The sequence below is a fragment of the Orbicella faveolata genome, unplaced genomic scaffold (genome assembly GCF_042242905.1).
Source record: "Orbicella faveolata isolate gen_17 unplaced genomic scaffold, um_ofav_v1 contig_2, whole genome shotgun sequence".
Taxonomy (NCBI): Eukaryota; Metazoa; Cnidaria; class Anthozoa; order Scleractinia; family Merulinidae; genus Orbicella; species Orbicella faveolata.
The window spans coordinates 22,812,885-22,840,321 of NW_028301547.1; the positions used below are offsets into that span (position 1 = coordinate 22,812,885).

Genomic DNA, 27,437 nt, shown 5'->3' on the forward strand with positions numbered 1-27,437 from the left:
GTTTCACTTCACTTTTTGATGTGGTATTGATTCTCTTGAACAACGTGCTCCTACAGGAAACACAATTGTTCTGCACGCCGCATGCGGAGTGCATGAAACTGTCAGCAGTTTACAGCTGTGCCATCGATTAACATACTAAGCGACTTTTTGAAAACATGGTTTTGTTTTCCTTTCCTTTTTTCTTTTGAAAATATAAAACGAATTTAGTCATGAAATTTCTTGAATGCAAGTACTAACGTTAACTTGTTTTCGACCAAAGTCCTTCGACCAACGTCCTGGTTATGTAGCTAAGGATATTTTTTTTTCGGTTGTGTTTCGGCTGTTTTTCGGTCATTTACCACGTCCAAAATATTCGAAATTGAAGAGAGTGCTTTAGGTTTTCGCAAAAGATAAAGCTTATTTAATAGACAGTATGCACACATAGAGAGAGACCATTGACATTTTCCTTCTTGGCTTTAATGGATCAGTAATTCAAAACGGACATATATACAATAGCAGTTTCATCTCAATTTGACAGCTAACGTCACTTATCATTCTCATTTCTCCCCAAAATTTGAAATGTGTGTCATAAAAACATTCGACAGAGCGAATTTCGAAAGAAGTTCTATAAAAGAAACTTCTATCGATGTTCCGAGGAAATGATCTTGTGCATTACTGCTACAGATCTACCTCAAGATATCTGAAGCCATACCTTGCGTGATACGCAGAAACTCTGCGCATTAACAGAAGTAGGCACCGTCCTTAATCGGCTCTGCCTTACGACTGTTTCTCTTCATATAGTACTCATTCGCTTAAACAATGCGTTACATCTATTTTGGAGATGAAGTTTTTGCCGTGCGAGATACATGCTCAGCACATACGAGTGGCATTATTTTGCAGGTGCACCATCAATTAACATACTAAAGGCTTTTTAAAGACACCGTTTTGTTTTCAATATAAAAATGAGCGATAGAAATTTTACACAACGTTTTGATGTCGTCATGACATCATTATCAAGTGACAAGAAAATAACGGTTCAACAGCGTTATATATGCGGTGAGAGGTGTGATTGCTCATTAACATATTTCTTTGAACAAATAGTTTCGCGCGGATGGAATCCGATTGCGTGTTCAGGCTAGGTTTCTTCTTTCTAATAAACAGCATTTGGTAAATCAAACAATTCAGTTTTCCGTTGCATTTCTTTAGGACGGAAAAATTATTGGCAAGGTCGTCGATGTTATAAAGGCCGTGATCGTTCTTTAAATGCTTTCCGATTGCGGAAAACCTGTGTTCATCAATACGTTGGTGCAAATGCCGGCTGGTATACCCAACATACTCTGCATCGCACAGATCACATTGGTAATTGTACACTACGCATTGTTGATTAATTAGAGGTGGTTTTGGTTCACGCATCTTGTGATCTTCACGGATTTTGCGACTCTTGAGTACTGGTTGAAGAGTGTGATCGATTTTCTTGCTCAGGTCAGATAGTTGTTTTTTCGCTGCATCGGCCGACGTTTGATCTTTAAATGGCAATACCACTCGGTGAACAGTATCTTCGTTGACGGGTAGTTGAGGTGGCACGAGAGGATCTTTGGTCATCATTGAGGTGACAAAGTGAGAAATTATGGAGTTAATTAGGCTTTCAGGGTACTTGAGGTTCGTAAACATCAGCTTCAGGCGATCACATTCAGTCACGAAAGACTCCCATGTGGATGACAGGTGAAAAGCACGGTTTACCACGGTTTTAATGAGCGATTTCTTGTACCTTTTGTCCACATGGCTTTGGTGATGGAGTAGTAGGCCGGTATTTGTTGGCTTCCGGTAAACACTAGTTTCCAGTTTGTGACCTTTCTTAAGTATTTCCATACCAATAAATGGTAGTTTGTTATCAGAAGCTAGTTCCATTGTGAAATTTATGGATGGGTGACAGTTGTTGAGTGTTGTTAAAAAGGCTTCTGCTGCTGGCCCATCCTTCATCGTAGCAAGCGTGTCATCGACGTACCGCCTGTAAAACTCTGGGAGCTTGTTGTCATGTTCTAATTTCTCTTCGATGGAGCAGAGAAATGCGTTTGCCATAAGGGGTCCCAAAGGTGAGCCCATTGCCACTCCGTTAGTCTGTTCATAAAGCTTGCAATCGAACTGGAACAATTGGTTCTTAGTTGCTACTTCTGGAAGTTGATTCAGGTCAGGCTGAGTGATGTTTAACTTGTGTGTTTCGTGTGTTTTGTGTCTATTTGTTTAAGCAAATATGTTAATGAACAATCACACCTCTCATCGCATATATAACACTGTTGAGCCGTTATTTTCTTGTCACTTGATAATGATGTCATGACGACATCGAAACCTTGTGTAAAATTTCTATCGCTCATTTTTATTTTGAAATGTTTATCGAAGTTTAATCTCATCCGTTTTGTTTTCTTTGCTTCTTTTGTTTTGATAAATATTAACGAATATTAAAAAATATTATAATGAATATGACATTCTCTTGTGAAGGTACTGATTTTTTTGTCGATCAACTCCCTGAGAATATAGCTAAGGATCTTTATTCGATAATATTCTGAGCAATATCTCATTTACCAAGTTCAAAAGGTTAGAAATTCAAGAATTGTTTTTTTAGGTTTTCACTAACATGTGGCTTGTTTAATAACCTTCACACAGAGACCGTTAACCTATCCCTGTTGGTTTGATTGTGATCAGTTATTCGAAAGTTTTTACACCCGCTTTGAGTGTTGCATGCATAGGCGACATCTTTCGACTATCTCTTGACATTCCATCTTTCGACATGCTATGTAAACGGCTGAAATGTGATACTGGCAATTTTTCCGGTTATTAGCGGAACAAATGACAAGTATATGACAATTACTGACCTCAAATGAATGAAGAAGATTGTGGACTCCCGATTTACGGGATAATTCAAACGATTTTAGTGTAGTCGATCGGCTCTCAATAGTGACTTCGGGTAGAATCGGGGCGCTACCGCTCAGTTAATATTCGAAAGATGTAAACATTCAAAGCAGTCGTTTTATCCCTCACAGAATGTTATCTTGATGCTCCTAGCCTTAGTTTGATGTCAAATAAATCCATCTTTCATGACTAAAAGTCGAGTTCGACCGTAAAGAAGCCACTTTAACAGTTTTCTGTCCTTTACCGCCATCATGTTGAACATTGTAACAATCCACGCGACGAGAAAAACTTTGTCGTTGGCAAAGACTTCAAAAACGTTGCTCCTGAGTCTTGCTGTTTCTGATGTTGGTGTTGGTTTATTGAGTCAACCATTTTACATCTCACTTCTAGTCATGTGGCTACAACAAAACAACCCCGGCTGTAAGGCATATGCGATGTTTACCGTTGTTATTAGTGTGTTATGTCTAGCGTCGTTCTTGGGTGTTGTGGCTTTAAGTTTAGACAGATTTTTGGCAATTCATCTTCATCTCAGGTATCAGGAACTTGTGACTCACAAGCGTGTTGTTGCTGCGGTGATTTCAATATGGCTGCTTAGTGTGTTTTTTCCTCTGATGATTTTCTGGGCTGGAACGATATTTACTTACTTTACTCCTCGGAGTTGTCTCGCTCTTTCTTACAGCTAACGTCAAAATGGTTAACGTCAAAATTTACTTTACCGTACAACGCCACAAGAATCAGATTCAGGCCCAGCAAGTACAACAATAAGCACAGACTGACGACATGGCGCATTTCGCTCGTCTCATCAAGTCGGCACTCAGTGTATTCTACGTATACGTGACGTTTGTGGTCTGTTATTTGCCTTACTTTATCAGTGTGGTCGTCATTGAAAGCAACGGACCGAATATCGCTTACTCTCATTTACCTTAACTCATCTTTAAACCCAGTAATTTACTGTTGCAAGATGAGACACATTCGACACACTATCATGGACATACTGCGGAACATGCCTTGGCTCAGAAATCGCGCATCACATTTATCTTAGGGTCGGCAGTCTTATGGCTTATGCCTTTTGTGTTTAACATTAACTACGAGCAGTCTAACTTAGCTGCCTGAAGACAAACGAGATCGTGTTAAACTGACTCAAAGTGTTTTAACACTATTAATATAGTTGTTCAGCGCATATTCCGCGGTGTCTTTTTTTGGTGTTTTAGAAAAAAATTTATTTATCAATGAATTTATTTGATCTTGTCACCATTGTTCGCTCCTACTTGTGGAGCCGGCAACGGAATAAATAATTGATTACTTCATATGCAATAGTCGGTTTTGCGTAGAGCATTACATAGGAGTATAAGTGTATAAGGTATTGATATAGCTCGGTAATTTCTGACACAGTTGCGTTCTATGGTAGTTTTATGCTTTAAGCAAGGATTAGTGGTAATAGCCTTGAATAAATTTTATCACAGATCAGAATATTGATGGATACGTTGCTACATTGTTTTAAGAAATAGCAGTTCTACTGGCCGTATTGTTGTCTCTCTCATTTGCATAACAGAAACTTGAGGTTAACAGCAGATGAAATTGGTAGCAGTTTGCAGGTGTATAATGAATTAATTTTCTTAGTGTGGAAAAGAAACTTCGATCGATGTCATGAAGAAATGATCTTGTGAATTACGACTTTTTAACGTCATTTCCGTGTTGTTTTACCTTCAGGGCAATATTAATTAAGTATGGGAAATTTTCATATCTACGTGCCAAGTTTACTTATTTGCGATCAAGCATGTTGCTAAGGGTCTTCGTTGGATGAAATCCCTTACGATGTCTAATTCACCACGTCTAAAATGTCCGATTTCGAGCCAGTTTTCCTTATGTTTTACACGGCTTCTTTAATAAACCCGGCTGTCAGGCCGGTGACGTTTATGTCTTGGTTTTATTCTGATACGTTATCAGAAAGTTCAAGACCCACGTATGAATTCTTCATCGCAATTAACATACTGTCAGTTTTAACCGTATTTTATGACAACAGAACATCTGAATTGACTTTTTCTGGAAATACTTCGTTTACTTAGTGTTATGACTTAATTAAGAAGAACGAGTATTAACTGCATTTTATGATAACAAAATGTCTGAAGTGGCGGGTTTTGGGACACTTAATTGACTTCGTTTGCTAAGGCGCTTTGCTTGATTAAGAACAGGAATCTTTTCAGCCAAAGTGAACCAATTGGTTTGTGGTGTTGAGGAAGGAGACTTTCTTAGCTTCGTGAAACATCTTTTATGTCAACTTCTCGGTCACCTTGAAGAGACGTCTGTGGATATGATGAAGAAAGCAATTTGTGAATTTCTGCTGGAGTTCAATCCCAAAATCGTCGAATTTGCAGACCTTCGTTCGACTTACATCGCAAATTGTGTCTTCAACAGTTTTCTGTCCTATACCTGTATCATGCTGAACATTGTGACAATCCACGCGATAAGAAAAACTTCCTCGTTGCCCAATTCTTTAAAAACACTGTTCCTGAGTCTTGCTGTTTCTGATGTTGGTGTTGGTTTGTTGAGTCAGCCTTTTTACACCTCACTTCTGGTGAAATGGTTACAACAAAACAACCTCGCTTGTAATACCTATCTGATTTTTGATGTCATTGCATGTGTGTTTTTCTTAGCCTCCTTCTTGGGTGTTGTGGCCATAAGTGTTGACAGATTTTTGGCAATTCATCTTCATCTCAGATATCAGGAACTTGTGACTCACAAGCGTGTTGTTGCTGTGGTGATCTCAAAATGGGCGCTGAGTTTGCTTCTTCCTTTGACAATTTTCTGGATTCCGCTGGATATTTTTATACATGTTTTGTTATTTGTAGGAGTTACTTGTCTTCTCGTTACGACAGTGGTGTACATCAGAATTTATGTCGCCGTAAAAAGTCACAAGAATCTGATTCAGGCCCAGCAAGTACAAGAAGGAGCAGAGAATGGCGAAATGGCAAATTTTGCCAGCCTTATTAAATCTGCAGTCGGTATATTCTACGTATATCTGGTGTTTTTGATTTGTTACTTGCCTTTCTTCATCAGTTTGGTCGTCTTTGCAATCAACGGCCCCACTATCTCTTTAAAAAGATTTTACCTTTTCTCGCGGACTCTCGTATATCTTAATTCAACTTTGAACCCAGTAATTTACTGTTGGAAGATGAGACACTTTCGACACGCTATCATGGACATACTGCGGAACATGTCATGGTTCAGAAATCGCGGAACACAGTAATCTTAAGACCAGTCACTTGCAGTGTTGTTATTGTTGAATCCTGTAAGTTACTGCTTTAACCATCAACAGGTGTTAAAAACCATCCAAAGAATTGCCGTAACATGTTCTCCCTTTTAATTTTTTGGTTTATGGTTGGAGAACATCGATGTAATTTAGTAGTTTTCCATGATCGTTTGCCTTATTAGATTTTTTCCGATAGATAGCGGCTCTCTTAACCTTGTAATCATGCAGTTGATAATAATGTGAATAAACATCGGAATAGTCTATTCTAACTTGATATTAGAGTTGTTTTGGATGTTAATCATATTTTAATTACTCGAAAAGTTGTTCTTCCCCGGGCTATGCTTTGTGTTGTATATAATTGTGTCTGGATTGTGACTTTATAGTTAGTGGAAGTTTCACTTCACTTTTTGATGTGGTATTGATTCTCTTGAACAACGTGCTCCTGCAGGAAACACAATTGTTGTGCACGCCGCATGCGCAGTGCATGAAACTGTCAGCAGTTTACAGCTGTGCCATTGATCAACATACTAAGCGACTTTCTGAGGACATGGTTTTGTTTTCCTTTCCTTTTTTCTTTTGAAAATATAAAACGAATTTAGTCATGAAATTCCTTGAATGCAGGTACTAACCACTGGAAAAGTTGAAAATTTACATGGACATGTCAAGTTTAATTTACAGCATGTAAATATTGATTTTTATTAAATCCATTTTGAAATCACTGGCTATCCTTGCGATCTGATTGGTTCTCAATGGTGCGATTTATTCACGAATCGCACTATTTTTTGCTCTAAATCGCATCTTTTTCTCAGCCACTGAGAATGGGACAGTAAAACAAAACAACAAATCAGATTTCAATATTAGTTTAAAGTAAAGAATAAAATTTCAGGAAAATGAAAGGCAAAAAGCCATTGTGTGGAGAATTTAGCAACTAGTATTGCCAAAACTTTGTTGTTATTGTGGTTTTTTTTTCCAAAAAACTTGACTAATGTAATTAATTACAGTTTCTAAATGACGATTATCAGCTCCTTCAGGCTGAACACCTACTTTAATGGAAGTTTCCAACTTTCAGTGTCCATTTTGATGAATATTTTGGCGATTTTTCTTCAACATCTGCTCAAAATCCGTATGATACCGAGTCCAGTAAAACATAAACAAACGAAAACCACACAACAACAAATTCAGGGCCATCTCAAGAAGATAGATGTTTCCAGGTTTCTGGTAGTTTCAAACGAAGCAACAAAAGAGCTCGACTCTGTCGCTGTGAATAAACATAGTCAAAATACACCCCGCTCCACAAAACAGTGAATGAATGAACGTCTTACGAAGCTGGTGTTAGTCCCGCCATCTTGGAAATTTCTTGAAACAAATGGCGCCGCAAGAACTTGACAAGGTCTTGAGTATTGAGTCCTTCGTCGAGGTTACAAAAAGAAACGGAGATGATAACGAGCTGGACTCCCTTAAAATCATGCCATTAAACGGTATGAAAGAAAAAAACGTACCATCCACTGGGCATCGTGCACTCGAGGGAGTTTCACAACTCAAAAGAAATCCATCGCAGAATTACGCAGGATGCACCTTCAAATTCCTTCTCCAAAGACAATGAAAAGTCTCAGCCTCAACCACAGAAGAAAGAAAGACCTTCCATCATTGATTCAAGCGACGAGAATTGAACTTTTATACCTGAAGCAGACTATTTTCGTTCTGACTTCAAAACCGCTTGTTTCTTTGTCATGCTCGGATAAGTTTTCGTCACATGACATCGTTTTGGATACTAAATGAGACGTAAAGGCGTTTCCGGTTCCGCTTTTTCTTTTTAACAAACCGGCTACTGGAACAATACACCAAAAGTCTCAAAATTAAGGCGATAAAATTGTGCGATTTCAAAATGGATCTAATAAAGTGGCAATTGAACTTCATGTCGTGCAATTTTGGTCTGAAATCATACTTGTGATTTCAAATCGAACTCGCGCTACGCGCTCGTTCGATTTTGAAATCACGCGTATGATTTCAGACCAAATTGCACTCCACTCAGTTCAATTACCATTATACATCAGGAGCCATATTTACATTCTTTGTAAATTAGAATTTACATGTTAGGGTTTTGTAAAATAAATTTACAGGAAATTTACAGCTTGTAGTACAGCATGTAAATGTTCTGTAAATAGTGATTTACATTGTCTTCGTCGACAATGATCATTTGAAGAACATGCAAAAACCTGTAAAATATTTTACGCACTTTTACAGTATCTGCCTTTGTAAAAAACATGTAAATTGCTTTGCTAAACCATGTAAGAAACGTGTAAATAATTCAAGCGAATGCTGTAAAAAGTCTGGAAATGTTATGTTTGTAACCCTGTAAAAACCATGTAAATGAAAAAAGGGGACCTGTAAGAAACATGTAAAAACCATGTCAATGAAAAAAGGGGGCCTGTAAGAAACATGTAAAAACCATGTAAATGAAAAAAGGGGGCCTGTAAGAAACATTTAAAAACCATGTAAATGAAAAAGGGGGTCTGTAAGGAACATGTAAAAACCATGTCAATGAAAAAAGGGGGCCTGTAAGAAACATGTAAAAACCATGTAAATGGAAAACCTAGAAGTTGCACGGGTGCAGTGGGGGCTGTAAATAGCCTGTTAAAAACATTTAAATTAAAAAGGGGGACCTTGCAAAGGCTGTGAAAACAATTTAAATGAGATAATGGGAGCTTTTCGAAAAACTGTTAAGACCACGTTAATGTAAAATGGAGACTCTTAGAAAAAAAAGATCTAAATTTAAGAGAAGGCCTGCCTAAACCCTGCAAAAACCATGTAACGGAAAAGTGGACTTATTTAATATAACTCTGGTGCAACGGTTCAACCAACGGAGACTGTTGAAATGATGTAAATTCCAAGTTACCGACAGGTTCGCTATCCTCTTGTAAACGGTTGGTTGGATTTTGCAAAGAGATAAATGAAAAGTTACCCCGGCCAGGTTAAACTTTGGGGGACGGGGGGGGGGGGGGGGAGAGAGGGGAAGGGTTGTCTCGGGTAACCGAGAACATATAAATGGGACCTTTTAAAGGCGCGTAAAGTTTAAATGTAACACCGTCCTAAAGCTCCGTAAACCTACCGTGAAGCCTCCATTAAGGTGCCTTTTACGTTGCAGCATTTGAACTTCTCTAAAATCCAAGTGTGTGCTATAGTGTACCTTAAATTGAAGTTGGGTTAGAAGGTATGCACCAAACTAAATCGCTGCATTGATCGACACCGCACTAAGCTGTCTTCTTGTGAACTTTCCGCGCATCCACAACGACAAAATAAAACTAGAATTGTTACTGCACATGCAGGCGTCCCAAGCTTACGTCTCTAGAAAAGAGAAAAATTAATTCTCAGACACATACGTATTTATTCATGAAGGACCATGAAAGCGTCACGTGTTGTGTGAGTTCAAGACGGAAAGAGCTCCGGTGACCGAGTTTGAACTGACGCGAGTTAGGTTAGGTAGGGAACCATAAGGGACACGGCCGGCCCAACGACCGTTTTCTCTCGAATGCTTTGAAACGCTGTTTCAGGCTATCTGGTGTACTTTCAAAGCTCTGTAGGTTAATTTTAGGTTGCGCAAAAAAAATTTATCTGTTCGGTTATTCTAGAGGAGCTTGTGTATCTCGTACTTAATTATAGGGCTTTTTTGTCCATTTCCCGAAAACGTTAGGACTTATCGCCTTTCCGAAAATGATAGCTGACTTTTTTTCGGTACCCAAAATGACATTTTGTTTTTTTGTTTTGTTTTGTTTTTTTTTTGGTGATTTCTACCGTTCTGTGCTTTCATTGCCGTCACTGTTATCCCAGTCCCTTTGTAAGAGCATACCAGCCTTGTGAGTGCCCGATCTCCAACAAACAGGAATCAGCGGTCTTCATGTTAGGTACCAGGTCCTCTCGGTTCTCCCGCCATGTTTGGCAGTTCGTTGGAACTTCCATCGAACTCGAGCGCTGTCTTAGCGGGCCAAAATCCACTCTACCTTCGCTTCGTCATCGTGCACGGTTTCAAGGCAAAGTTTTCCGTTACCCAGAAGCTGAAGATAGCGATTACAGGCAACAGCAACAACAGGTAAGCATGTTTTGCGTAAATTGAACGAGTAGAGTAAAGTAACGTCAAGATACGTATACATTTCGTTTTGCCTTTGGTTGTGAATGTGTCATTATCAAGGAGAAGTTACATTGCTTGTGGAATCGACTTTGTTGATGTTACCTGCTGTGCATAAAGGGCTTTATTATCTGTTATTATCTGTTCTCGATAACCGAGTAAGAGCATGCGACATTTGTTATTGGCTTATATGCACCTTATGATTCCTTCTGATGCATTCTCTTGTAAGGTTATGTTGCCCTCTGATGTGAATGCTAGTAAGCTTAAATGTAATGTGCCATCTTCAGCAGAGAAATTTCTCTTATGCTAGTGTAAGTATTCTGAAGTTACTCAAGTGTCTACAGTTGTACCTACATGCAAGTTACAATATGCTACACAACTGTACATGGACATTTCACCCACTGGTGCTGATAGTAAGTTAAATGTTGTGAAATTTTCTTTCACAAAAAAAACACTACGATACTTTATAAAGAGGTATACATGTACCTCAAACTGTCATGAAAACTACACAGGACTTGAAAAAAAAGGAAGAGTAACTTGCCCAGGCAGGAAAATCTACTTGTCTTGGACGACACAGTATAGTCAATCAATTATTTCATAACAATCAATAGGAATTAGTCAATGATATCAGAAATCAATAAAAGGATTCGTCATGAGTAATCGATTGCGATCAAATTTCAATAAGCATTATCAATTTTGCTGATACTAGCTTATCTTTTAAGCAACATTTAATAAGAAAGAAATGAACAAAAGATATAAAGTGAAATATGAAATCATGAATACAATTGCATAAAAACATAACATTGTATCTTGTAAACAGAATATTTTGCTGGCATACATGTATCGGGGACTATGTTTTGGGGGTCTTTGGTAGTGCCTTTGAAATCTACATAAAAAAGTTACAATCAAACATTGTGTTGAGGGACACAATTTTTCTACAGTTTATGTGAACTAACAAAGAGAGGCCAACTTTCAATTGATTCTCTAATGACTGATAAATTTGGTAAAATCAAATTGATAACTTGAAACTTCTCTAGCATGTGAGTATGAATTTCTTTCAATTGATTGATAGCACGGATAACACTTACATTAATTTCAATTTATTGATTTATATCAATTTATGGATCAATTTCAATCGATTGCCTTACCCTGGGATGACCAGACAGCATTTTAGAGACCTGTTACAGCTGTACATTTTACTTGTACGAGATTGGACTCTTACCAAATACATGCAGGTTTCATGTGTCATGCATCTGTTCATTCATCTGTAGCAGGGCAGGAAAAAAAATTGTAAGTCACTTGCCCAGTGGGCCAGTCAATTTCAGTTTTCACTTGCCCCCATTTAAATATTGGTTGCCAGTGTGGTGGCCAGTAAGGAAATCAGTGGACAAATGCGAATGAAGTACGCTCGGATTCCTAACTAATTCTTGCTTTCAACCTAATAATTAACTAATCTTTGGGTCTTAAGTTTTGAAATGGAATGACTGGAAATTATCATTTATCAAGCTGGCATTTTTAGTCAGACTCACAAGACTACTGAGGCTACATGGTAATTTCACTTGCCCACCGGGTCACTCAACTTCTATTTTCACTTGCCCAAGAGCAAAATTTACTTGGCTGAGGAAATCAGACCTGGTTTTTTCCAGCCCTGAGTAGATCACAGATAACACCAAAATGTGGTAAAAACAAAAAATATTCACATAAGCCATTACCAGAGTGTGTCACAGAATCTGTGAATTTTTCAGGCATGTGTCACTGATGTTCTTACCACATTTTGATGTCTTCTGTGATCTATTACTGAACAGATGCATGACAACGTAGAATCTATCTGCTTCGTAATACAAAACAAAGAAACAAAAACAAACATTTATGACATCAGCTGTACCTTTGTCCACCAATAGAGCATAAGTGCGTGTAAGAAACAATCAAATTGTGCCTGCAAATAACTTGACTTATTATTTAAACATTGTTTGATAGGAGTTTGATTTATTGTGCATGAATATTACAATGTAGAAGATAGTGAACATTGAATATTTACTGCCACACATTTTGAGTTTAGTTCTTCTACATCCTCTGACATTCAGTGCCTTCCAATCAGAGATGCAAAGTTTTTGTCACACAGTAGCTACAGATGTAGATGTAAGATCTGTTTGATTGATGAATATTCAGGGCTCAAAATAATGGCCGGTCAACGGGCAATGTCTGGCCAGAATGGTGACTTGACTGGCCAAAAACTTCACTCGCTGGTCATGTTGACCAGTCATGTCATGTTGAGACGGTCATGTTGTTCATTCTTGAATAAACAATCAAATCCCCAGCTGTAAATCTGAGAGTTTTAAATCTCTTTTTTATCATGACCTCTAATGAAAACATACACCAATGCATACAGTATCTGTTCGAACAGCTAAAGACCATTCGCTTGCTGTTTGTCATGCGTTCAAGATCAATAGGAGTGCCATTCAAGTGACTGGGGTTAAATCCGTTCGGAAAAATATTAAACCAATTTTTAAATGGTCTAGCAGTGACTGGAACAAACAAACTATATTTGTGGGTTTAATTTGGCTCACATTACATGTACCTGATTTTTTGCATAAATATCCTGACCGGTCAGAAACGAGATGTGACCGAGCTAAAATTACTTTGGCCAGTCAACATGACCGGCTACAGTCCGATTTCAAAGGTCACAGTATAAATTGGAATCATAAGAAACAAAATAATAACTCCAATGTAAAATTCACTGATTGATATCATACACAGAATTTGCTGATTCATACTCAGACATAACTTATCTTATTTAACGAAATGTTTTATGTTACTTGTAGGATGAAGTAAAATTGAGAGTGGTCAATACATGCATACTCCTTGGCATTGATGCTTGATCAGAAAAAAATCAGCCACTGAGAAGTCTACAGTACTTATGACTCTATAAGATGTCCAAGGCCCATTTCTTGAAGGCCCTGGAAACTTTTCGGGCCCACAAAGCCATCTTTAATTGAGCTGTCTAAAAACTAAGAGCTGTATATGCCTGAAACTTATTGTGTGAAGGAAACCTCTGTTCATATTGAGAATAAGTGATTAAAACAGCTCTGTAAGCATAAGATTTCAGATTTTGGTATGGCTTTCTGGGTGCGAAAACTTTTTGGGACCTTTGAGAAATGGGCCCCTGGTGCATTACAGTCTAACATGGTGACCTTCAACGCTTTGATATGCTCTGGCAGCTTTCTGGCTTAAATTCAACCACTTTAAACATTATTTTTTAATGCTTTGAAGTATCACCTACACTGTACCTGTGTTAGTGAATTAGCATCAAATTTAAATATCTTAGATTGCTAGGTTGATACGTATTGTTCAAAACAGCAGCTATAAGATTTCATCATAAAAAGAAAAGGCTATGTTTACATACATGTAGTACCAGAACAATAATTTATTAACTTATGATGTGTTATGGGAACTATGGTACTAGATAGGCCTTTCAATTTCAACAGGCCCCTATGAATTTTTTTTTTACAGTACAGTTTTTTTATCACAAAAAGAAAAAGTAAAATTTTGAATATTGTTTACAGTGAATGTTTTGTCAGGGGTCCAAAATGTTTGTACTGTTTGGATTCCGTACAGTTTTGGAAAAAGAAGGAAACTGTGACTTTGTAAACATAGCCTAAAAGATGTCAGAAGCCTTGTTTTATGTTATGCAATGTAGTATTCCTTTGGCATGAATGTTTTTATGATGAATTTAAAATGTCAATCTCTATCTTGTGGTAAATGTTTTTTCTCCCTATTTTCTGTTATTTCAAAAGAACAATTCACTCTATGAAAAAAGTTGATCAATACTTCACACTTACATTGCAGTAATTTTCATAATAAGGTAAAGGTAAAGTCTGCATACGAGCCACGTGGCCCAACAGGCTGGAGCTTATCCCGCCTTCTGTGGCAGGAAGTGACTAGGACTATTTCTACTCCCCCTGGATGAGATGCCAGTCCATTGCAGGGTTACCCCACCATTAAATTCGCTGCTACCCACTTATACACCTGGGTGGAGAGGCACTGAGAGTAAAGTGTGTTGCCCAACAACACAACAGAATGTACCCGCCTAGAGCTTGAACCCGGATCGCTCGATCAGGAGTTGAGCGCACTACATGTAACTACGAGGCCATCGTGCCTCCCCCATTTCTCATTATTAAGGCTAATTTAATCCTACATTAATTACTTAGTAAGAAAAAACAGTTTATTCATTCATTTTATGACAAAGGTATCATTATGTTACATTTGACTTTGTGGATTTAGTATATATTTAAGACAGGTATCCATTCGCAAACAATTTTAATTTAGTAATACACCTAAATTGCAAAATTTTTACTAGTTGCAGCTGACAACAGTATAGTTCTTAATCATTTTATTATTTATGAATTAAATAGAGCTGAATATGACATGGTTTTGCACAATCTTGAAAAGGTCTTGAATTTTAGTAGTCTTCTTGAAAAGTGCTTGAATTCAGTTAAAGGAGCTCAGTCATGGTATTTTAAAATATTTTGGCCATGCACAAAATTACATTTAAGTCGTCTTGTTGTGGATAGATAGAAAAGAAAACATGTTTTATTTGTTGCAATGTATACATTGTAAACCTTATTCATGGCATATAAAAACTATTTGAATTTTACTGAGTTTGTTCTGATTGCAATAAATTTCTGATTCTGTATAAATTTGCATATTTTCTACTATTATAATTAAGGTCAACAGATTTGATTACAATAAAACAGTACATTCCATGCATTTCTCTTCAAGTTATTATTTACAAGTCATTTATCGTACAGGGTTTCTGCCTCCCTTTTTTGATTTCCATGTTATTTACAGGCTCCCTTTTTCCATTTCCAGGTTATTTACAGGCTCCCTTTTTCAATTTACAGGTTATTTGCAGGCTCCCTTTTTCAATTTACAGGTTATTTACAGGCTCCCCTTTTCAATTTACATGTTATTTACAGGTTCCATTTTTCGATTTCAATGTTATTTACAGGCTCCCTTTTTCCATTTACATGCTATTTACAGGCTCCCTTTTTCGATTTCCATGTTATTTACAGGCTCCCTTTTTCGATTTCCATGTTATTTACAGGCTCCCTTTTTCCATTTACATGTTATTTACAGGCTCCCTTTTCCATTTACATGTTATTTACAGGCTCCCTTTTTCCATTTACATGTTATTTACAGGCTCCCTTTTCCATTTACATGTTATTTACAGGCTCCCTTTTTTGATTTACATGTTATTTGCAGGCTCCCTTTTTCGATTTACATGTTCTTTATGGGCTCCTTTTTTGATTTCCATGTTATTTACAGACTCCCTTTTTCGATTTACACGTTATTTCCAGGCTCCCTTTTTCGATTTACATGTTATTTACAGGCTCCCTTCTTCGATTTACATGTTATTTACAGGCTCCCGTTTTCATTTTCCATGTTATTTACAGCCTCCCTTTTTTTATTTACATGTTGTTTACAGCCTCCCCTTTTTTATTTGCATGTTTTTTACAGTATTATGGCACCCTCCCTGTATTAAATTTACATTTACAGGTTGAATCACAGGAAATTTACAGGCTATTTACAGTATTTGCAGGAACAGTTTACATGTTATTTACATGATCTTAGCTCTTTGCTTTGGAACATTTAGTGTTTTCTTCATCATTTACATGTTTCACTTAAAATATTTACATGTTATTTACATGAAACCTCCAAAACATGTAAAAGGGGAAAAATCATGTAAATTATTCTTTACAGTCTCTTTGATTATTTACATGTTAATTACATGTTATTTACATACTCTGTAAATTTTCAACTTTTCCAGTGAACTTGTTTTCGACCAAAGTCCTTCGACCAACGTCCTGGTTATGTAGCTAAGGATATTTTTTTTCGGTTGTGTTTCGGCTGTTTTTCGGTCATTTACCACGTCCAAAATATTCGAAATTGAAGAGAGTGCTTTAGGTTTTCGCAAAAGATAAAACTTATTTAATAGACAGTATGCACACATAGAGAGAGACCATTGACATTTTCCTTCTTGGCTTTAATGGATCAGTAATTCAAAACGGACATATATACAATAGCAGTTTCATCTCAATTTGACAGCTAACATCACTTATCATTCTCATTTCTCCCCAAAATTTGAAATGTGTTTCATAAAAACATTCGAAAGAGCGAGTTTCGAAAGAAGTTCTATAAAAGAAACTTCTATCGATGTTCCGAGGAAATGATCTTGTGCATTACTGCTACAGATCTACCTTAAGATATCTGAAGCCATACCTTGCGTGATACGCAGAACCTGTGCGCATTAACAGAAGTAGGCACCGTCCTTAATCGGCTCTGCCTTACGACTGTTTCTCTTCATATAGTACTCATTCGCTCAAACAATGCGTTACATCTATTTTGGAGATGAAGTTTTTGCCGTGCGAGATACATGCTCAGCACATACGAGTGGCATTATTTTGCAGGTGCACCATCAATTAACATACTAAAGGCTTTTTAAAGACACCGTTTTGTTTTCTTTGCTTTTTTTGTTTTGAAAAGTATTAACGAATATTAAAAAATATTATAATGAATATTACATTCTCTTATGAAGGTACGAAATTTTTGTCGATCAACTCTCTCCGAATATAGCTAAGGATCTTTGAGCGATAATATTCCGAGCAATATCTCATTTACTAAGTTCAAAAGGTTAGAAATTCAAGAATTGTTTTTTTAGGTTTTCACTAACATTTGGCTTGTTTAATAAACTTAACACGGAGACCGCTAACGTATCCTTGTTGGTTTGATTGTGATCAGTTATTCGAAAGTTTTAACACCCGCTTTCAGTGTTGCATGCATAGGCGACATCTTTCGACTATCTCTTGACATTCCCTCTTTCGACATGTTATGTAAACGGGTGAAAAGTGATACTAGCGAGTGTTCCGGTTATTAGCGGAACAAATGACAAGTATATGACAATTAATGACCTCAAATGAATGAAGGAGATTGTGGACTCCCGATTTACGGGATAATTCAAACGATTTTAGTGTAGTCGATCGGCTCTCAATAGTGACTTCGGGTAGAATTGGGTTGCTACCGCTCAGTTAATATTCGAAAGATGTAAACATTCAGAGCAGTCGATTTATCCCTCACACAATGTTATCTTGATGCTCCTAGCCTTAGTTTGATGTCAAATAAATCCATCTTTCATGACTTAAAGTCGAGGTCGACCGTAAAAAAGCCACTTGTGCTTAGATTTTGACGTAGGCCAGGTTACATAGCACGCCAAAAGATGGCATGTCGAGAGATAGGTGCTATGCACGTGACACTGAAAGCGGGTGTAAACACACATGTGTACAAATTAGCAGTTTTACCTCAATTTGATAGCAAACGTGATTTATCATTTCATTAATCGCGCTATGTTTTCTGAAAACACGACACTGAAAAGACCTGGATCTGGAAGTACTTTACTGGCGTCACAATCAGTATCATGTAAAGAATTTACTCGCGGTAAAGTGATCTCGTTGATCTGATGCGTCGAGAAAAAAAACTAGTTTGGACGACCGCTTGGACACTAGGGAGACTTCAGGTGATTATGGAGAAAATATCCTGTGAATTACTGCTACGTGATTACCCCAAAACCTCCGAAGTTAAAGACCTTCGTTCGACTTATATCGCTAATTGTGTCTTTAACAGTTTTCTGTCCTATACCGCCATCATTTTGAACATTGTAACAGTCCACGCGATAAGAAAAACTTCGTCGTTGGCAAAGACTTCAAAAACGTTGCTCCTGAGTCTTGCTGTTTCTGATGTTGGTGTTGGTTTATTGAGTCAACCATTTTACATCTCACTTCTAGTCATGTGGCTACAACAAAACAACCCCTGCTTTAAGGCATATACGATGTTTATCATTATAAGTGTGCACGTGTTTTGTCTAGCGTCGTTCTTGGGTGTTGTGGCTTTAGGTTTAGATAGATTTTTGGCAATTCATCTTCATGTCAGATCGATATCAGGAACTTATGACTCACAAGCGTGTTGTTGCTGAGGTGATTTCAATATGGCTGCTTAGTGTGTTTTCTCCTTTGATGATTTTCTGGGCTGGAAACGATATTTACTATCTTGTGGAGTTTCTCCTCGGAGTTGTTTCGCTCTTTCTTACAGCATTGGTTAACATCAAAAATTACTTAACGGTACAACGCCACAAGAATCAGATTCAGGCCCAGCAAGTACAACAAGAAGCACAGACTGACGACATGGCGCATTTCGCTCGTCTCATCAAGTCGGCACTCAGTGTATTCTACGTATACGTGACGTTTGTGGTCTGTTATTTGCCTTACTTTATCAGTGTGGTCGTCATTGAAAGCAACGGACCGAATATCGCTTTGAAGAGATTTTCTCTTTTCTCGCTACTCTCATTCACCTTCACTCATCTTTAAACCCAGTGATTTACTGCTGGAAGACGAGACACATTCGACACGCTATCATGGACATACTGCGGAACATGCCTTGGCTCAGAAATCGCGCATCACATTTATCTTAGGATAGGCAGTGTTATGCCATCTATTTCCCACATTTATTGCTGTTATTGTTGATAAACGCCTTTTGTGTATAACGTTAACTACGAGCAGTCTAAATTTAGCTGCCTGAAGACAAACGAGATCCTGTCAAACTGACTCAAAGTGTTTTAACACTATTAAGATAGTTGTTCAGCACATGTTCCGCTGTGTCTTTTTCCGGTGTTTTAGAAAAGGCTTTATTTATCAATGAATTTATTTGATCTTGTTACTATTGTTCGCTCCTACTTGTGGAGCCGAGCCCGGAATAAATAACTGATTACTTCATATGCAATAGTCGCTTTTGCGGAGAGCATTACATACTGAGGAGTATAAGAGTATAAGGTATTGATATAGCTTAGTAACTTCTGACACAGTTGCGTTCTATGGTAGTTTTATGCTTTAAGCAAGGATTAATCGCAATAGCCTGGAATAAATTTGATCACAGATCAGAATATTGATGGATATGTTGCTACGTTGTTTCAAGAAATAGCAGTTCTACTGGCCGTATTGTTGTCTCTTTCATTTGCATAACAGAAACTTGAGGTTAACAGCAGATGAAACTGGCAGCAGTTTGCAGGTATTCAATGGATTAATTTTCTAAGTGGCTTCAGGTTAAGCAACCGTTTTCATTTGGTTCACTGTTGACAGTGGTTCCTTTTGGCAGTCTTAGATGAACTAATAACTATGCACGTGCTAATTTATTTTCGATCAGTGCACTTATAATGTAGTTAAAGTTCGTCATTCAGTAATATTCTTCATTTACCGCGGGTAAAACGTCTGCCAAGTTATTGACAGCCGTTTAAGTTTTCACAAACACAATGCTTGATTAATTGAGCTGACACTCACGCCAGTTACCTCTCGCTTTTATAAAAGCAAAAACGTGAAGTCTGCGTCAGGGAAGTTGCCCATAAGGCCGGAGTTTATCCCTGTTTCTGTAGCATAAAGCGACCAGGAGTATTGATAGTCCCCCTGGATGGGATGCTGGTCCATCGCTGGTTGAATAGCTATTCTCAAACTCATTAATAATTCATCGAGTTTGAACGAAGGAACAGTCATGACCGTGACGGTGTTTGGATATTTGATCTTAATTAGCACAAATTTTAACGATTTTATTTCACCTCAAAGTTCGCCAAAAATACTCCGCTGGGCGTCGTATTTTCAACTCTGTCCTTGCTGTTTGGAAATGTGGTCATACACGCTCTTTCGTGTTTGATATATTACTTACAAACGTCAAGACCCACGGATATAATTAAGCAATTTTATTTTAATTTGACCGCAAACTTTATAAACCAGTCGCTTGAGGTATATTTCTTTTGCAGACAAAACATCTGACCGTGACAGAGTGACGTGTGGAACACTTTTCTGCTGTCGTTCACTGAGGATTGGTAGTTGTATTAGCAAAGACAGAAATCATTTGCGCTTACGTGATCCAGTTGGTAGGTGGCGTGGGAAACCAAAACTGTCTTAGCTTGGTGTAGATCATCTCGTAAGTCAAACGATTAGTGCCCTGAAGAATTTTTCGTTACGATTCATTCCTTGCCAGTTTTAACAGCAATACTAACTGTGACAATTACGATATCTGAAGTGGCGAGTTATAGAGTACTGAATTGACTTCGCTTACTAAGGATCATGTTAGCTTAACGGCGATCCAATTGGTTTATGGCGAGAAGGAAGAAAAATCTGCAAATTTTGTAAACGTTAAAAAACATGAGTCGATGCCCTGGAATCATTTTGTGAATTTCTGCTGCAGCGCTCTCCCAAAGTCTTCGAATTTGCAGACCTCCGTTCGACTTATATCGCTAATTGTGTCTTCAACAATTTTCTGTCCTCTACCGCCATCATGTTAAACATTGTAACAATCCACGCGATAAGAAAAACTTCGTCGTTGCCAAAGACTTTAAAAACATTGCTGGTGAGTCTTGCTGTTTCAGATGTTGGCGTTGGTTTGTTGGGACAGCCTCTTTACACCTCACTTCTGGTAAAATGGTTACAAGAAAAAGACCCTGGCTGTAACATCCATTTGGCTTTTACGATTACAGTAGGTATGTTTTCCTTTTCCTCTTTTTTGAGTGTTGTGCCCATAAGTGTTGAGAGGTTCTTGGCAATTCATCTTCATTTGAGATATCAGGAACTTGTGACTCACAAGCGTGTTGTTGCTGTGGGGATCTCAATCTGGCTGCTTAGTGTACTTTTTCCTTGCTTGGTATTCTGGGTCTCACGCAGTATTTTGTTACCTATTGAGCTTTCTGTCGGAGGTTTGTATCTTCTTCTTACAACAGTGGCTTACATCAGAATTTATTTCGACGTACGACTTCACAAGAATCAGATTCAGGCCCAGCAAGTACAAGACGTAGCAGAGAGTGGCGAAGTAGCAAATTTTGCTGGCCGTATTAAATCTGCGGTCGGTTTGTTCTACGTATCTCGTGTTTTTGATTTGTTATTTATCTTACTTTGTCAGTTTGGCCGCCTTTGACATAAATGGTCCCAGTATCTCTTTAAAGAGATTTTCCCTTTTCTCGTGGACTCTTGTATATCTTAACTCATCATTGAACCCAGTAATTTACTGCTGGAAGATGCGACACATTTGACACGCTATTATCGACTTACTACGGAACATGCCTCGGTTTGGAAATAGCGGTTTACAGTAATCTTTAGAGCGGTCATTTTCAGTATTTTTGTTGTTTAATCCAGTAATTTAATGACGTAAACAACATCGGTTTACGTTGACAATAGCGGTTTAAAACAACCCTAAGGACTGCAACTGTTTGTAAAATGTTCTCTATTCAAATTCTTTGCTATACGTTATCATCGATGTAAGTTGGTGTAGTTTTTCATCTTGTGCTTGTTAATAAGCACTAATTAAAATTATTTGTTTGTAAAGTTCCCATTTATATAGCGGCACTGTTGGCGGTCAGCCTAGTAATTATGTAGTTGATAATACTGTGAATGAACATCAAAATATTCCAACTTAAGTTTCATCTATTGTGGATATTAATCATATTTTTGATATTGCGAAATAATGGTAATTGAACTGAGTGGAGTGCAATTTGGTCTGAAATCATACGCGTGATTTCAAAATTGAACGAGCGCGCAGCGCGAGTTTGATTTGAAATCACAAGTATGATTTCAGACCAAAATTGCACTCCACTCAGTTCGATTGCCACTTTATTAGATCCATTTTGAAATCGCACAATTTTATCGCCTTAATTTTTAGCTTTTTAGTGTATTGTTCCAGTAGCCGGTTTGTTAAAAAGAAAAAGAGGAACCGGAAACGCCTTTACGTCTCATTTAGTATGCAAAACGATGTCATGTGACGAAAACTCATCCGAGCATGACAAAGAAACAAGCAGTTTTGAAGTCTGAGCGAATATAGTCTACTTCAGGTGTAAAAGTTCAATTCTCGTCACCTGAATTAATGGTGGTAGGCCTTTCTTTCTTCTGTGGTTGAGGCTGAGACTTTTCATTGTCTTTGGAGAAGGAATTTGAAGGTGCATCCTGCGTAATTCTGCGATGGATTTCTTTTGAGTTGTGAAACTCCCTCGAGTGCACGATGCCCAGTGGATGGTACGTTTTTTCTCTTTCATACCGTTTAATGGCATGTTTTTTAGGGAGTGCAGCTCGTTATCATCTCCGTTTCTTTTTGTGACCTCGGCGAACGACTCAATACTCAGGACCTTGTCAAGTTCTTGCGGCGCCATTTGTTTCAAGATATTTCCAGGATGGCGGGACTTGCACCAGCTTCGTAAGACGTTCATTCATTCACTGTTTTGTGGAGCGGGGCGTATTTTGACTATGTTTATTCACAGCGACCGAGTTGAGCTCTTTTGTTGCTTCGTTTGAAACTACCGGAAACCTGGAAACATCTACCTACTTGAGATGGCTCTGAATTTGTCGTTGTGTGGTTTTCGTTTGTTTATGTTTTACTGGACTCGGTATCATACAGATCTTGAGCGGATGTTGAAGAAAAATTGCCAAAATATGCGTCAAAATGGACACTGAAAGCTGGAGACTTCCATTAAAGTAGGTCTTCAGCCTGAGAGAGCTCATAATCGTCATTCAGAAACTGTAATTAATTAAATTCGTCAATTTTTTTTGGAAAACAACAATAACAACAAAGTTTTGGCAATGGTACATGTAGTTGCAAAATTCTCCACACAATGGGTTTTTGCCTTTCATTTTCCTGAAATTTTATTGGTTACTTTAAACTAATCTTGAAATCTGATTGGTTGTTTTGTTTTACTGTCCCATTCTCATTGGCTGAGAAAAAGATGCGATTTAGAGCAAAAAATAGTGCGATTCGTGAATAAATCGCACCACTGAGAACCAATCGGATTGCAAGGATAACCAGTGATTTCAAAATGGATTTAATAAAGTTGTATATCCTCTTTCTATGAATTGTATCATATTCAATTGTGTATGGATTGTGACTTTATAGTTAGTGGTAGTTTCACTTCATGTGGTGTTGATTCCCTTGAATAATGTGCTGCTCCAGAGAAAACTTTCACCCGCATTTGTAAACACGTTCGTTGCGCAGGCCATATGCGCAGTGCATGAAACTGGCAGCGTTTTGCAGGTGTACCATTGATTAACACACTAATAATATACATGAAAAAATTACTCGGTTCTGATTGGCTGAGAGCAATGCAGTTCAAGTGTAACACCAGTACAAAATGTGTAACACCAGTGCAAAAAGTGTAACAGCAGTGCAAATTACACATCGTAATTCTGGATTGTGATTGGCTGAAAGACAATAGGAAATTTCTAAGCAAATGATATCACGTAAAATGATGACGAATATTTTGTGCGGAAACTTTGAAAAACGTTAAGAAATATCTTCCGTCACTTCCTCCACGCGAGTTTTTTCACGTTTATATTATTAATAAGTAATCATACGGTTTCTCTCGTTCAATTTGGAATTAATTTGCACTTGTGAGTTTTTCAAAAAGCTCACTCGTGCAAATTAATTCCAAATTGAACTCGAAACCGTATGATTACCTGTACTAAGCGTCTGTTTGAAGATATATTCCTTTTTTTTTCTTTTGAAACTAGACGCTTGCCGCGTGTACCCAGGCAGTCGTTATACTGAGAAGCACCAGCTATACTGCAGTTGAGCTAAATGTTCTGCATTTGAAGTCGTACGAAATTCAATCGAATGTGCTCAAGCTATTCTGCCTTTGATTGCATTTCTTGGAATCGATTAATAGCTTATTACTAGTTTGCAGGTCTTTAGGGCGTGAAATGAGTCAAGGTCTTTATATCAGGCTATAAAGGTTTCAGTCTATTTTTCTTAGCCTTTGTCGTTGTTGTTGTTAATTTTCTTTTTTTTCTTTGCGTTTCCCAAGCAAGCGAGACATTTTGAATTTCAGAGTTATGGCGGTGCGTGACATTGAGCTACGAACGCGTTTGTCGAAAAACATATACTTATCTCTTGATTTTTAGCCCATTCAGAAGTTAAAGTATTAGGAAAAGTGCTTATGTAAATGCTTGTTTGCTCAATACAGATAATCAGTCACCTAGATAGCCAAAGTAAGTTCCAGATGTTTACACCATTTTCCGGCCGCAATGTTGGTGTACCGCGGAGGTACACCATCAGGGCGGCTCCATACTGGGCTCTGTAAATTTGTGCAAAATATTTCGACGAATACGTGAGGTTTGGGAAAACACAAAGACTTAAAATTAGATAAGTGTCAGCTTTATTAATCTCCTATTAACATCACAATTTCTTGACTTTATCCACTAAATGGTTTTCGAATAAATTTTTTTATTGCATCAGGATTGCGTGACAGTGCAAGCCAAGAATTGTTTTGCTAGGGTCAACATACATTAGTTTCTTTCAGCATAAATGTGCAATAATTCGCTACATGGGTTTCATTCTTGTAAAGACACATAACTCTGTTACAAGAAAATAATGAGAGAATATCGTTTAGTTCGAGATTTTAACTTCATTATACTTTACGAAGTTTCTCAGAACGTTTTACTTAGGTGGACTCGAACAGATACATTCGTAAACAAATTCTCTAACCTTTCTGCTCTTGTTGCTCAGACGTTCTTGAGTTCGTGCTGGGATTCTACTTGTCTCACGATCACGTCTAAAAATACGATGACGCTTCTGAAGATGCTTTTTATCAAGTTGAAGAGTTGATAGCCTCGGTCGATAGCTCCTTTGGTATATATAGATTACTTCATGGTTTGTGAGCGCGTACGATTTTTGAGTTATTTTTTTGTAAAAAAAAAATACCTCTTAGCCGGCGCGTCGGGTATGTTATGGACGGGTCAATGGTTGAGTGAGTGAGTGAGTGAGTGAGTGAGTGAGTGAGTGAGTGAGTGAGTGAGTGAGTGAGTGAGTGAGAGATGTATGTATGTCACACCAATCAGATTGGATCTACTATAAACAGGCAATCAAAGGTAAATGGTATGTGAGAAGATTTGATCCCGATAGAGTTCAGAACGGCCATATTTATTCTTCTATAAAAGAGGAGGAAGTATTCATATATTGGGTTTACTTCGACATTTTCTGTGGGTTAGGCTGAGGACTTTAGTTAAATGAACGAGATGAGCCCTGAGGTTTGAAGCAGTTTGTGAGTTAGTAGTATACAAATGCAACGAGACATTTTCATTTTTAGCTAGAAAGGTAACTTGATACTTTTGTTTTTCACAAGGAGTAAATTCAATCAGAGGTCACAAATCGTCGCTTCTAGTTCTTAGGACATGTTCTAACTTTGAAACAGTTCTAACGTTTACAATAGTAAGTGCGGGTAACGATTGTTTTGTTCTTGTTGCATGCAAATATAACGAGATATTTTTATTTTTTAGTTACAAAGTGTAATTTGACACTCTTTACTCAAGGGAGTAAGTTCAATTAGAGCGGACGAATCGTCACCACTCTTTCCCACGAGATGTTTGCTATCTTTAGTTACAAATGGTAACTTAACACTTGTTTTTTATATGGGAGTAAATTCAATTATTTGAATGAGATTAAATTTCGATAAACATTTCAAAATAAAAATTATGAAGTTATCGGCTATTGTTTCCAGGATATTAAAAAAAAGCTTTCATTTAAAGGTGATGCAGCTTTACGACGAAATGTTTGCTGATAAGGGCGCAGAAGAAAGAAAAAGACAAAGAGAAATAGACCAAGAAGTAAGAAGAAGAAGAGAAGAAGCCGCGGGGAAGGAAGATTAAATGCACACAGTTTGGAGAAAACTTTTTTAAAAATATACTCAGATGGAAGTCTACTGCGTGAAAGACCGGCGAGTGACGCTGAACGTCCGAGGAACGTCAAAAATTGTTGCAACAAAAAACAACCTGCGACTGCTAAAAGTGAAGTGCGCTGTGTGCGGAATCACCAAAAACAAAGTTTTTGCCTGGAATTCCAAGAAAGAAGAATTAATTTTGTTTTAAACTTTCGTTCTTTTCTTATATCGAACGCACCATGTCCGACAACAAGCTTGTCAAGACCTTCATTGATGCCGGAACTCTCACGGGATTAGCCGCTGGCATCGGCTGGGTCGCAAGAAAGGTTGTGAAAGAGAATTTCGCTCCTGATCCCAGCAGCAGCCTGATGAATTACGTGAAGTTCATCGCAGTCATGGCGGGAAGCATTGCGCTAAAAGGGTACCTTGAGGACCAGAAAATCCTCCCCGTCAGCGTTTAGAAAAAATATATATATATAATAGCGCGATGCCGAGTTCTTATTTCCCCATCAAAGCCTTCACAACGGCTGCGCTGTTGTTTTTTGCATTCAACATGTTCTATTATGCCTGTGATGCCATTAATTTTGTTTGGGCGGTTAAGATCACCACCCATCAAGACTCCGATTCTGAGGATCAAGACTCCGATTTTGAGGATCTTGATACTGAGGAATTCCCATTACCGGAAAAATGCGCTGCACCTCCTCCTTACGAACCCCCGCCGCCGCCATACGAGAATAATTAAAAATAGATTTACAAGATATACAATGGCGAGCATCGCGATCATGATTGGCGGGGCTGTGTTGAACGCCACGGCTTTTATCGGTGGCAATTATCTGGCGAGGGCGCTTGGCGGTGGCGACAAAGCCGCGCTTGAAGAAAAAAAGCGCCACGTCAAAGCTCTCGAAGATTATCAAGCGGCTTACGCCAAATACACGCGAGACCGGACACAACTTCTCGACTGGATCGCGACCAACGCGCGAACGAAGGAGCAGGCCAAGCAGAACTTCACCAACACGGACTATGCCTTCAAACTCTACAACCAGGCGCATCCTGACGAACAGATGGTACCTCCCAAGGAACCCAAGTTCTCAGATTTCTACCAGCCAAGCGAGCAGCAGAAAAAGGGTGAACTCGCGTTCGTGGGCGCGGGGGCACTCGCTCTGGGCTACGCGGCCTTCCGGTTCCTTTAAATTTCGGCGCTCTCTGGCCAGAATATTTTTCGTGTTGAATAAAAAAAAAAAGATCATTGTATACCATGGACTCTTCGCAGAAGGCTGGTTACGCCTCCACGTTGAAAGCAAACCCAAAAGCAAATGAACTTTTGGGTTTCGAAAATTTCGATAGTTTCAAAGAAACTATATGGGAGTTTCAAAAATTATTGGAATTACCTAAGTTTAATCAACTTTTTATGGAATGCGCTCCAAAAATAATTGAGTACATTTCGGAAA

General features: G+C 38.1%; 2 protein-coding genes, 1 long non-coding RNA gene and 3 pseudogenes across 5 annotated transcripts; 5 read left to right on the top strand and 1 right to left on the bottom strand.

Annotated features, from left to right (window-relative positions):
• Positions 1-978: 978 nt before the first annotated feature.
• LOC149112490 (uncharacterized) lies at positions 979-2,245 on the bottom strand. The gene has a single exon (XM_089289334.1). The coding sequence runs from the start codon at positions 2,080-2,082 to the stop codon at positions 979-981; it is 1,104 nt and encodes a 367-aa protein (XP_089145460.1). The 5' UTR covers positions 2,083-2,245.
• A 366-nt stretch (positions 2,246-2,611) lies between these two features.
• LOC149112491 (adenosine receptor A3-like) lies at positions 2,612-4,069 on the top strand (annotated as a pseudogene).
• Positions 4,070-4,985: 916 nt separating this feature from the next.
• LOC149112492 (adenosine receptor A2a-like) lies at positions 4,986-6,521 on the top strand. Its single transcript, XM_089290376.1, has one exon. It carries the CDS (start codon positions 5,198-5,200, stop codon positions 6,131-6,133), a length of 936 nt encoding a protein of 311 aa, XP_089146502.1. The 5' UTR covers positions 4,986-5,197; the 3' UTR covers positions 6,134-6,521.
• Positions 6,522-9,682: 3,161 nt separating this feature from the next.
• On the top strand, positions 9,683-15,026 carry LOC149112493 (uncharacterized). Of its 3 annotated transcripts, none has more exons than XR_016207466.1 (2): positions 9,683-10,570; positions 13,082-15,026. It is a non-coding gene; the product is annotated as an uncharacterized LOC149112493 (long non-coding RNA). The 3 variants fall into 3 exon arrangements; XR_016207467.1 differs by lacking the exon at positions 13,082-15,026 and having other exon boundaries at positions 9,683-10,223; positions 10,489-12,976; XR_016207465.1 differs by having other exon boundaries at positions 9,870-10,223.
• Positions 15,027-17,835: 2,809 nt separating this feature from the next.
• Positions 17,836-18,851, top strand: LOC149112494 (adenosine receptor A3-like; annotated as a pseudogene).
• A 999-nt stretch (positions 18,852-19,850) lies between these two features.
• On the top strand, positions 19,851-21,444 carry LOC149112495 (adenosine receptor A3-like; annotated as a pseudogene).
• Positions 21,445-27,437: the final 5,993 nt, after the last annotated feature.

Bases quoted from the DNA above. Each gene is read 5' to 3' on its own strand.
- LOC149112490 (XM_089289334.1), bottom strand. From the start codon at position 2,082: ATGGGCTCACCTTTGGGACCCCTTATGGCAAACGCATTTCTCTGCTCC.
- LOC149112492 (XM_089290376.1), top strand. From the start codon at position 5,198: ATGATGAAGAAAGCAATTTGTGAATTTCTGCTGGAGTTCAATCCCAAA.